This window comes from Astatotilapia calliptera, chromosome 22 (genome assembly GCF_900246225.1).
Source record: "Astatotilapia calliptera chromosome 22, fAstCal1.2, whole genome shotgun sequence".
Taxonomy (NCBI): Eukaryota; Metazoa; Chordata; class Actinopteri; order Cichliformes; family Cichlidae; genus Astatotilapia; species Astatotilapia calliptera.
Window position 1 is genome coordinate 31,304,459 of NC_039322.1, and position 13,220 is coordinate 31,317,678.

Genomic DNA, 13,220 nt, shown 5'->3' on the forward strand with positions numbered 1-13,220 from the left:
TGGAAGAGACCCTGGAGAGGAGGAGATATGCTTTGGAGGGAAAAGGAATAAAAGTCAGTAGAACATACTGACTTTTATTTATACATCTGTATAAACGTAAATGAGAGGGAGTCAGGTCTTACAGTGAAACCAAAAGGACAGACACTCACATTCACAACTATGGGCAATTTCGAAGCATCAGTTAACCACGCTAATTGCATTTCTTTGGACTTTGGCAAAGCTTGAGAGAACCCACGCAAACTGGGGAGGACATGAAAAGTCCACACCGAAAGGCACCGGCCAGATGTTGGAGTCAAGCTCAGCACCTTCTTGTTGTGAGGCAACAGTGCTAACCACCAGGCTGCCTGTGAAAAAAGTAATTGCCCCCTTAACCTGATAACCTTAAACCTTGAAAGAACTGCAATCAACCAATCAGTTTGCAGAAACTGGCAATCGCTATTACGCTCAGGGTAAATTTTGAAAGACAGAATTATTTTAAATCAGTCATAGTCATGAACAACCTTTTTCTTCTTCTTCTTTGAGCTATTCTGAGGTAGCTGCTGTTTTTTGGATCATTGTCCTACTACATAACCTAAGTGCGATTAAGCAGCAGTGGACGGGCTAATGGTTCGAATTTAGCAGGGAGCAGAATTTATGGTTCTATCAATCACAGGTCATCCAGATGCTTCCATTTCAAATTTGAAACAATTTAAAAAACAAATTAAAAACAAGAAAAGTATAAACGCCACAGTATTTGAGTAAATGTATTTATTTTCTCCACAACAGTTAGTTTCTGCTACTAAATATTCTAATTCTGTTAAAAGATCACCTGAAAAAAGTTGTTTTCCGCCGAGCTGCTGAACAACATTCCAGACGTGATCTGGTTTAAAAGTCTACCTACAGGATATAACAGACAAAGGGGCATCAATCCTTATCCCTGTGGGGAAAACACAAATGAAACATCCTGTTGTTGTCTAGTGCAGGTGATTCTTTTAACTGTCTTTCTTTGGCTACAGTTCTTATAGGGGGAAAATGAATGGATAGATGAGACAATAAAACACCAATAAAAATGTTTGCTACAGCTGTAAGAACCTCCACTAGCCTGGAGGGGAAGGTATCCCCTACACAATAAAGCAAAGTAAAGGCTGCTGTTTAAAATAGATATTCATCACTGACTAATGCCTCTGTTGTTAGGGAGTTCCTGTTTGCAGTAAACCTGACTATAAAATGGGAGGCCTTTAAAGCTTTCCTGAGAGGGCAAATGATCAGTTTTACAAGCTTTAAACATAAAGCATCCAGGATGGAACTGGTCCATTTGGAGAAAAAGATGAAAGATATTGAGGAAGAGATATTTATATCCAAATCTAATGCTCTAATTCTAGAGTTAAATAAACTCAGAGCTAAATTTAATATTTTGTCATTAAATAAAGCTACTAAAAGTTTACTAAGACTGAAACAGTCATATTATGAACAGGGTGAAAAAGCAAGTAAAATACTGGCTTGGTGTATTAAACAGGCTCAGGCTGAAAGAACAGATGAAGGACAGATCACAGCTGATCCTAAACATATTAATGACTCTTTTTCTACTTTTTATAAACAGCTATACACAACTGAGCATTTAAAGTAATTTTCATCAAAACAAATAGTTTTTTTGGATCATCTGCATTTTCCTAGACTACCAGAAAACGATATGGATGAACTAGAGCTTAATATAACAGTAGAAGAAATTACTAATACTATAAGGAACATGAAAGGGGGCAAAACTCCTGGACCTGACGCAATACCAATAGAAATATTTAAAATATTTAAAGATAAATGAATCCAGCCTTTATTGGATATGTATCAGGAATCATTTGAATCGGGGTCTCTCCCCCCTTCACTTAATGTTGCAACAATTACTTTGTTACTGAAACCTAATAAGCCAGCAACACATTGTAGTTCTTATAGACCAATCTCACTGTTGAATTATGATTGCAAGATACTTTGCAAACTATTAGCTATGAGATTAGAGACACTCTTGCCTAAAATGATTCATTCAGACCAGAACGGCTTTATCCAGGGGAGGCAGGGGTTTCACAATATATGGAGGGTCATGAATATCATTTATGAGAAAAAAGAGACAATGCGTTAATCTCAATGGATGAGGAAAAAGCCTTCGACAGGATCAAATGGCCGTTCTTATTTGAAGTTTTGAAAAAGTTTGGTATTGGAAACAGATTTTTTAAATGGAGTCAGTTGGTGTACTTCAACCCTCAAGCAGAGATTTTAACTAATGGTCTTTTTTCCGCACCATTCAGATTATATCGTGGAACTAGACAAGGGTGCCCCTTGTCACCTCTCTTGTTCACCTTGGCAACTGAGCCTCTTGCAATGACAATTCAGAATCATAAAAACATATCAGGAATTAAAGTAATGTTGACCACCGTATCGCCCCATATGCAGATGATATGATCCTGTTCTGCACTAATTTAAACAAATCAATACCATCCATATTAAGTCTCATTAATACATTTAGTACATTTTCGGGTTATAAAATAAATTCAGATAAATCCGAAATATTATTTTTGAATAAAAATGAACGACAAACTCCTCCAATCAATACTCCTTTTCTGTTATCTGAACATGGGTTTACTTATCTGGGTGTGAAATTAACTCACTCAATTGAAAATATTCTTGCATCCAATTATAATTCCTTAACGACTTCAGTTATTACACTTCTAAACAGATGGATGAAACTACCTATATCTTTAATTGGTCGTATTAATATACTAAAAATGTCAATTTTGCCAAAATATCTTTACCTTTTTCAATCAATACCTCTCTCTCCACCAAACTCTTTCTTCTTAGATTTGCAAAAACTATTCCGAAACTTTATTTGGAATAACAGAAGACCAAGACTCAGAATCTCATTATTATACCTTCCTTATGAAAGAGGGGTTTACAACTTCCAAATTTAAAGTGGTACTTCTGGGCTGCTCAAATCAGAGCGGCAATATTTTATTTTGTTAATGCGCAAATTCCAGTGTTGGTTTCTACGGAGTCTACAGAAATCAAAATTCCTCCTACCTTATATCTTTACTCAGCCGACAGGAAGACACTAAATAAGCAAACTAAGAACCGCTTTTTAAAAACCCTATAATGATCTGGTTTGAAATACATAACTACTTGGGAGAAATGATCCAACTGTCTCGGTTTACTCCGATATTTGGAAATGACAGCTTTCCTCCTGGTAGGGCGGATGCAGGTTTTAAATTTTGAATCGATGAAGGTATGAGAAAGTGTCTGATATATTTAGGAATAATACTCTTATGTCTTTTGAACAACTTAGAAGTACTTTTTCTATTCCTGTCAAACATTTTTTTAAATTTCTTCAATTAAGAAATTTTATCTTAACCACACAAGGTAACAGCTTACAAATCCCCACCTACTCCTTTCTAGAGAGCACAGTTATAAAGCATGTAAATGGGCGAGGCCAAGTTTCTGCATTGTATAAATTATTTATGGAAAATTCCAAAGAATCAACACAGTCTATTTTAGAGGCTTGGAGGAATGATTTGCAAATGGATATATCTGATGATGAGTGCTATAAATCATGCTCCTTGGCCCAGAGTCAGACAATCTCGGCTACTTCAATATAAATGGTTAACAAGAGCTGTATTAAGTGTGGAGTGGACAGGGTCACTTTATTTCACTGTATATGGGAATGTCCACATGTGAAAATCTTTTGGGAAAAGGTAATAAATCTGTTGAGTCTGTTGATTCCACTTCATCCTAAAGTATGTATTTTAAATATATACCCGAATAATTTTGTACCTGCTGCAAACAATAGAGCTCTGTTAACGACTGGAGTTTTGGAAACCAAGCGCTGTATTGCTATGTGCTGGAAAAATCAAAAGATATGTGGACTGACATCTATACGATCTATAGAGAAAATAACTTATACATTAAGAAATAAACTGGACAAGTTTTGGGCTGTATGGTCAAAATTCTACAACTTTCTGTAGAACTGCAGCGTGCACACTGTGGACTTAACAGCCTGAAACTCTGACTTGATTTGTATATCTGTCCTTCCCTTCTGTTATGGTTTGCTTTGTTTTTGTTTCTATTCCTATGTTATTTCTGTTGATGTTGTGGTATTTTTTTTATTATTATTATTTTTTAATGTTCACGGTGCACCATGTAAAACCGGTTAAAACCAATAAATAAATGTTTTTAAAAAAACAAAGAAACAAACCTGTCTAGCATGCCTGCAGCATTATATCAGAACCACATCACTGAAACAAATTTTTATTATTTCAGAAAATGCAAAAAGAGATGTAAAACAGAACTGTTCTGGTACAAAATAGATGATATCTGTCTAACTGATTATTGTTTTCTATTTTTTAAATAAAAAAAATCTTTGTACATACTTCCAACACAAACCAAAACCCTGAACTGATAAACTATTTGATTACACTGTGCCTTCACTGCTAACAGAACATCCTTTACATTACAAACAATATCTGAGACTCTCAGGTGCTGCATGAAACGCTATAATCCTGGAATTACCACTTCTTTATTGATTACTTTTAAAATTTGTTTTTAACTTTATCACTTTTCATATCATTTTTGGACACAATGAGCAACAATTCACAGTAAAGGCTGGAAACATTGTACAGAGGCACGCGTTTCAATTATTTGGTCGAGAATAGGTTGTTGACACCCCCTGTCCCTTTCTTATAAATAACCACTAACTACTAACAAAGTATGCTCTCCTCGAGAAGCATGACTTGCAGCCATCATGCCTCAATCACAACAACTTTCACAGGACGATACAAGAAGTGTTACAGAGATGCGCAGACATGGATGAGACTGCAAAACACTTTCCTGTTGCTTTTGGAACCTGATGTCCATCAATCCACACAAAGAAAGTTTCATAAAACACGACCCTTCCTAGGAGAGGCTCTCCTGCTAAGATAACACTAAATGCTACAATGAGGCAAAACCAAAGAAGGACAGCAAATCTAAATCTCTACATCTAGCTAAAATATATAACATGTACTCATATTCACACTATACGAATAATAAGAATACTGTCAGTGTGACAAAATCACTGCTGTTCAAAAAATGTACGGAAAAAATAAGACAACACTTCTCTCCAGAAAGATTAGACAAATGTCACCAGCTGTAGCTCAGGTGTTAGACTGCTTTCTGAATAGTTGCAGCCGAGTTCTTTGTTGCAGATGACAAACATATTTCATGGGAACAAATGAGCTATATTTTGGTCTACAGACTAATCACTGTATTAAACTAAATATGGAGATAACACTATACTATTCACCTTTGTTTATATCTATTCTGCACACTTATAGTTCATACAAAAACATTTATAGTGACAATATGAAGGTTTTTTTCTTTGTAGCTGTGAAATCAGGTTTCAGTTAGCAGACTCGCTCCCAGCATTCATCTCCAGCAGTCCAGGCCTCCCCTGATTCTTCCTCTGTTTACCAGTATTTCCAGATGTGTCCTTGTGTCGTGAATCGTTCTGCTGTCTGGTGTAGCGCTTGCATTTGCAGGAGGTCACCACAGTTATCTTGTAGGTCCTCGTGCTCCCATCGTGGCACTGCAGCTGGATCCGCTGGGTCCTGGTTCGATCGATAACACAGCGCCACTCCTGAGCATCGCGGCGGCTCCAGTACCTCCCAGTGTGAGTTCTACCAATCCAGTTGGGCAGCAGCTGAGCTGGCAGACACTCCCCAGCACACACCAGCTCCTTGATAGGGTTGACACTGGTGCACTGGCCATCAGAGATGTACTTCGTGGACCTCAACTCCCTGCAGCCCACCTGGCTCTGGTCTGGCCCTAAGACATGAAAAGTGAGTTACATATATGTGTAGCTTAGATCAGTCTTCTTGTTATTCCAAAGTATGTGTGTGTGTATATATATATATTATTGTTTTTTGTTTTGTTTTAAGTGGGTAGTGGTGGTGGTGGTATAGAAGTGTGAAGTGTAGATTAAAGAACTCTTTCTTCTCCAATGCCATTAGACTTCTAAACACCCGGCAGGAGTGTATTTCCTTGGTCTACCTCAGTTTACGACTGTCTACATTTCTGAGTTTGCACACACATAATTGCACCCTCGCTGTGTCCGCTGCACATACAGTTAATGTAGCATTCAAAATGAACATATATATGCACACACACACACACACACACATCCTCAATATTAAATTTGGGTCAGTTTGAGTCGATCTGCACATTTGAGGTCCATGGTGAAATCAGTGAAATCAGAGTCAGGGGTCCTGCTGGTACTTTCAGGAAGCTAAAAATAGCATCAGAGCTGAATATGAATTTGTAAAATGACAACTGAAATATTTACAACGGTGATGATTTGTCATTAAACTGAAGGTGAAGAATTGGTTTAAACCCAGTTAAAGGAAAAAAACAGCTACTGATATTTCTGTTGTAAAAGAATTTAACATGATTTATAATTCACACCACTAACTGTCCCATGATACCAGTTTATGACGTGTTCATGTTAGTCTGATATTTCCACATTTCTGCACTTCATGACACAGTTTGTCTTTTTTAAATCAGTAGTTTCATATCTGGACCAAGAGTCATGCACATGAAAAGCATTTTGTGATTTAATAATGTATTGTGCATTTCTGTATTTACAAACTGCTGCTGAATTTCTTTTCTTTATTTAGACATTAATAATTATAAATCAATAGTTATTTCATAATTTAACTGTTAATAAAAGAGAACTTTGAAATGAATGTTTCTAAATGGAAAAAGGCATTTACAGAAAAAGACACTCAGCTCTCAATTAAAAAAAAAGATTTATAAAAAATTCTAAATTTAAATGGCAAACAAATAAGTAAATAGATTCAAACATCGAAATTAGGAAAACTGTTTTTTCCAACATGTAAAATGGCAATTGCATTCTCCTTTTCCCATGAGGTTGTCGTGGTCCTGAGTCTTTTTCTGGACTTATTCATTCCTTTGTAAATATAATTAATTATGAATATGTTGTCCTTCTAGAGCCTCTGAGACTGCTGTTTATAGTTCTTATTTTCATAATGGGAGTGCCCCGTTCATGTCCAGTCTGTCTTGCCTATGTTTTGTTATCATGTTTCCATGTCTGTTTCTCCCCACTGTCCTATCTTGTGTGTCATGTTTGTCCCTGAGTCCTGCAGTTGGGCCACAGCCATACTTGACACAGCTGCTGCTTTAACTATTATATGAGGTACAAGACAAGATTCAAAGATGACTCTTAGTCCTTGGAGAAAAGGAAACACAAATTAGCCATAATTTGTGTTGCCTTGAATTATAAAAGTCATGTTTATAATACTTCTTCTTCCACTTATTGTAAGTGGGCATATGTGCATGTATAGAAGAAAATATCCAGTCTCAGTATTATTTTTGTTATAGATTGTGAAGCCTTATATATGCTATCCATCCACTTAAACACAGGAATCCAGAGTTGAATTAAATAAATGTCATGTTATTCTGTTGTGATTATTAACAAGAGGGAGAGTGAGAAGAGACTGATGGGTGAACTCTCTTATATCAGGGCAGGGAGCAGCACTGTGCTATAAATTCATTAAACTATATAAATAGAGCCTGACTTCTTTCACAGAGAAATAAAACAGGCTTTTTTTTCAGTTATAAGTTCCAACTTCAAAATATTTATTTGCTGCACTAAGTGACTTTACTCTGTCTTCCTCACTCTGTCTACTTAGCTTTAGTATTATGAAACTTCTGAGGAGAAGTGTTTGCTGCAGGATTCTAAACCATTTGTATTGTGATTTATGAGCCGTGAACTTGTGGAATTTACAGCTTTAGTAATGTAGCCTTTATTAAAGCCACAAAAACAAGTGAGAATTAATTCTACATTCCACGACTGTATTTTGAACTGATGTATCATTGATATCATTAAAAAAGCTCAAAGGTTCCTTATATTTTTTAAAAGACAGTCATTTTGTTCAGTGTTTTCCAACAGATAACTATGGCTATGCTGGTTGTTACATGTACGAGAACCAACCCGAACTTTATAAACATTTTAACCTAGCTATCACATGGCTTTAGCTACCTAGTGAAAAACCGATTGAACCCGAAGGTATTACTTTCAGCTTTTTAATAATAGTCCACTTTTTAAATGATTAATATTGGTGTGGTCTTATAATACAAAAACCACAACAACAACATTAAAATTTACTGTCACCAGTGAAAATGACAAAATGTCTCCTCCCATCATCAGGTCAGATGTGGGATATCGACAGAATTCCACAGTGCCCTCTAATGTGAGAGTAATAAGCATGTGACAATCGAGCCTACACTATACTGCTGAAAGTATTCCTTTGTCTGCCTCCACATGCATATGAACTTGAGTGATATCCTTCTCTTGATCCACAGGGTTTGAAACGATGCTGGCTCACCCTTTGCAGCTATAACAGTTTATGTTTATGTGCTTATGGAAGTTTTTGACCATTTTTCCAGAAGCTAATTTGTCAGATCAGATTCATGTTGAGAGAGAAGACCTGGCTCACAGTCTCCATTCTAATTCATCCCAAAGGTGTTCTGTCAGGTGTTATATAATCTACAACAGACAGACAGACATTTACAGCATGCACCTGCAAAAATCTCAACACCAGCAGCAAGGATTTCTTTGTTGGTTCAACTATAAATGTCTGTATTGACAACGGGCTTTGGGCTTCACTGTGGATCGTGCACGGCACTGCATGTATTTTAAGTACAGTTTTTTAATAAATCCTGCATTCCAGACATGGATATCTTGTCGTTTTTTGTTTTGTAAGATTACTTTTTACCTAGGTTTAAACTGATTGCATCATCATAATACAAATAAATAAATACATAAATAAATAAATATTATTATTCCAAACTAGGATTTTTTCTTTTCAATTTTAGTTGTATTACTGTCACATAATACTTTATGATGTTTTCTATCACATTATTTAATTTTAGCCATTTGGACTCACCATCACGCAGAGAGTCAGAAGGCCGTCTCCCTCTATTCCTCGCCTGGTTTGTGTCTTCATCGGTCGGCGGGTCCTGAGTTTCAGGGACCAGCTGAGGACTTACGGACTCTGTGGCGTTATTTTCAACAGCTGAACTCATGCTCAGCAGCAACAGGAGCGCAAGGAGCCGGAGCGCGCTGACAGAACGAAGCATGACTGCACCTGACGCACCTGATGGATAAGTAACCTGCAGGGCTGTGCTTTATATATCCTCACTGGCAGCGACATTTTATGAATGAGCTGGACACACCTACTTGCACAGCAAGAAAAGAAAAATGCAGGTCGAGAGCCAGAAACCACATGTATTTTTGCAAACTGAATTGGCGCATTTATTCATGATCACACAGGTGTTGGAAACACCAGGATTGCAGAGGTGTACTGTGACATCGGAACTTACCGGACAACGTTTCATTATTCAGCAGAACAAAAATCCACAACATGGCCAAAACAAGCATAGAGCTTTTCAGGTTAATGGGTTGAAATATTCTGGAGCGAGTGAGGCAGTTCTGGTAATTATGTGTCCAAAGGACTATGTATGCCACGTGGTTCATTCTGTGAAATTTATTTTGAAATTGAATGTAGCCTAATCTACATGTTTTATGATAAACTAAATGCACAGATCTGTCTCAGCTCATTTGATCTGGACTACAGAGCCATCCCACTGGCGACAAAGACATTTATCTCCACCTAGTGGTGAGTTAAAATTAGGTTTCATGCAAATTTTCAAAGATGTGACAAAAAACCCGAACCCTCACCTCAACCACGAGTGGATCAGATCACTTTGTTATGCTACTGGCAATTTACTGCCATGGTTTGGGTTCAATGAGCAGTTACGGAATGTCAGTATATTTGTTGTGAGTGATCACCTTTATATGGTGGGTGTGCTTTCTCCTTAGTTCGTTATACTTTGAATAAATGCCAAAAAAAGTTGTACATCTTCATGAGATCAAAAACAAGGGTGAATGAAGCTGCTCGTGTTGCTTTTTCCTGTCTATCCGACCTATAAATGTGATCTGTGTACTCAGTACTGAAACAGGAAGTAAGTGTTTCAGACTTGTTAGTGTAAAACTAAATCGTATTATTCCCTCATTTATGTCATTCAACCACAGTGTAGTTTAAGTAGCACATTTATATAAAGTGGGAAAGCGCTCTTACAGCAGCATTAGACTTTTTTTTTTGTTAACTTTAAAAAAAATTAAGGACATACAGCAAAGTGAGCTGTATTAATGTTGTTTTGCACCTGCATTATGAAATTATTATATAAAGTAAAGCTAGTGTTTTATTAAGCTCAACTCTTTAATTATTCATATCCATCAGCAGGTACTTGATAAGATCTATTCAATTCATTTCAAATTTATTTAAACAGTGCCAAATCACAAACAACAGTCACCTCTAAAGTAGGTTGCGACAGCAGAACCAGGCACAAGGAGGCGCAATTTGTTGGGAGTGAAGGGAGGGAGACAGGACAAAAGACATGCTGGGGAAGACAGCCAGGGATTATTAATAACTCATGATTAAATCTAGAGTGGTCTGTAAACACATGGTGAGAGAAAGAAGTGAGAAAAGGAGAAATGCAGCCTAAGTCTACTACAGCATAACTATATATTTAAGCAAAAAAAGAAGAAGGTTTTAGGCCTAATCTTAATCTTAAGTACCAAACATGTCTGTCTTCGGAATCCGAGCTGGGAGCTGGTTCCATAGAAGAGGGTCCTGAAAGCTGAACACTCACTCACTCTCTCTCTGAACACAAGAAAGCCTGCAGTCTGACAGCAAAGTTCTCTATTGATCTGTAATTCTGCAATTATCAGTATATTGTAATTACAATAACATTTTATGGATATCCTTAAAAGGGTTAATCCATTAATTTAATGTAAAAACCGATTATTCACTTGGTGTATCAAAAAATGTATTTTTAAACCCAGTTACTAGTTTAATAAAAGTATTTTGACTTTTGTTGAATGGATGAGAAAACATTATTACATTAATTATGGAATAAAATTACAAGAGTTTTCAAATAAACTCACATGATAAAGCCCAATATCATTTTTTCCATAGTAGGCCTTGTGTTTGTCCATATTTTTTTTTCACATGGAACTACATTTTGTTGTTTTTTTTGTAAACTACATACATACAAAATCTGATAAAATATACATGATTTCATTTTAATTTAAAACTAAAACAACTGTATTTTATTTTATTCTTGCATAAAACAGAGAAATTTTGCGTATTTCAAATTTCTGTATTCTTACGTAATGGAAAATTTGTAATGTGTGTACACTTACACTGTAAAAAAATATTCCGTAGAAAAACGGAAAATGTCCTGGTAATTTTCTGCCAGTATATTTTCTGTTTTTTTACGGAGGTTTGACGGACCTTTCTGTAAATGATAAAACGGAAAATTCTGTAGATTTACAGTATACTCTCTGTACTATTTATGGACATTTCCTTCAGCTATAAAACGGAAAATTCCGTTTATTCACAGTATATTTTCTGTATCATTAACTGATATTTTCCGTTAATAGAAAAATTCAAATTTCTGTTTATATTACTATTTCCAAGCACTTCTTTTCACTGTAACTCATTAAATATAGTTCTTTATATCCTTAAACGTACATTTCTATGCAATTACAACCTAGTACACCATGTGCTCAAAAATTCATAAATTAAAACTTAAATTAATTTGTGCTTTATACACAACAACATTGGTACAGTTAATGTTAAATATTCTTTTATTCTCCTCAACTCTAAAACTATACTAAAATATAATGACAGCATCCATCTTGTCATAAAACTACTAAACAGCTGATACATGAACAAAATAACTCACAAGCTTTCAAATTTGAGCATTTTTATTTCCTTGAAATCAGGTTGCCGTCATGTAAATGTGTTTATTTACATTCATTCAAGTGGCTACCAAGTGTTTTCTTCAAACAGGACACCTGACAAACAAAAAATGTCATATTTAACGACATGTTCACATTTAATAATATCCAGAGTACCTTTTAGTTAGAATCACTGCCTTGTGGTAGTTTTGCCTCAGCCAAATGGTTAAGGTGTGGTTTACATCCATCTCTGTCCACTTATGATACAGTATACACATGTAGTCAGTTATAGCCAAACACCTTTGATTACTGAATTGCATTCACTTCATTAATGAAGTGAATGTAATTCACATTTGTGTGAACATTTGTCTGAGATGAACTCTTTGGGCTCTTTACCTTACAATATAACATACTTGAGTCAAAATTTGTTGACTGTTTAAGTGGTGCCACATGAATACAACTGAACAGATCTAAAGAAGATGTTCCTGAACTTTGGGTTTATTCAAACAGGACTGATGGATAACCACAGGACTTTTCCCCATATGATAACTACAACACATAATAAATTAAGACAGATTACTGTCCCAAACTTAAAGATAAAAGTGTATTTACGGGACTTGTTTTGTCAGTGAGGAGCAAAGTATAATTAGAAGTGCTTGTTCTGATGAAAAGTTAAACTGTAAACAGCAGCGTAGTGAATAAGGATCTGTGTCCACGAATCCTCAGCAGTGACAACACTTAAACATCATAGTTCAAAATCCTTAATGCACACCTTTTTCTCCACGGTGTTCAAATTCTCTAAGCTGGTTAAGTAGAGGAAAAAGTCTGACATATTTCATGACCATTAAATGTTAGACAAGGCTCTGAAAACGAGGTTACAGTTACAAACAAAAACCTCTGTTAGTGCGCACAGACCCTAAATCACAACAAATAAGACAATAGTAAGACAAATTACTACAAAGTCTTGTTACCGCTCTTCATATAACAGTGTGACAAAGTCCTGAATGCAGCCTGCATGTTAGTACATCAAGGTCCATCTGAGCTTTAAGTAAAATACACTCAGCTTTTCCTTGGATTTTAAGAGTTGCTCAGTTTATACAGGAACTGCAGCAGTCGGGGTTAACGTGTCGCTGTGTTGCTCCTCCATCTCAGCCACTGAGACTAGTCGCAATTTATTCTGAGGAAAAAAAGAGAAACAACAAGACATTTTTAAAAAGTTTGTATTTTTATAATTTTTTTTTACCTAGAGCATAAACAACATAAACAAAAAAAGGATTAGGGCTGTGCGATATGACGATATATATCAGATGACGATATAAAAATGTCTATCGTTTCATATTATACACTATTCTTTGTTTTGTGGTGTTGCAAAATAAACTGTTTACGGCAATATTTTTGT

At 35.9% G+C, this 13,220-nt stretch overlaps 1 protein-coding gene across 1 annotated transcript; it reads right to left on the reverse strand.

The window, feature by feature from the left end:
- Positions 1-5,358: 5,358 nt before the first annotated feature.
- LOC113014843 (sclerostin domain-containing protein 1-like) lies at positions 5,359-9,164 on the reverse strand. Its single transcript, XM_026156599.1, has 2 exons — positions 8,961-9,164; positions 5,359-5,820 (listed from the first exon to the last, which is right to left on the reverse strand). The coding sequence occupies exons 1-2, from the start codon at positions 9,151-9,153 to the stop codon at positions 5,396-5,398; spliced, it is 618 nt and encodes a 205-aa protein (XP_026012384.1). The 5' UTR covers positions 9,154-9,164; the 3' UTR covers positions 5,359-5,395.
- Between the last annotated feature and the right edge of the window lie 4,056 nt (positions 9,165-13,220).

Bases quoted from the DNA above. Each gene is read 5' to 3' on its own strand.
- LOC113014843 (XM_026156599.1), bottom strand. From the start codon at position 9,153: ATGCTTCGTTCTGTCAGCGCGCTCCGGCTCCTTGCGCTCCTGTTGCTG. The intron at 5,821-8,960 runs GTGAGTCCAAAT...TTCATGTCTTAG, and splicing joins TTCTGACTCTCTGCGTGATG to GGCCAGACCAGAGCCAGGTG.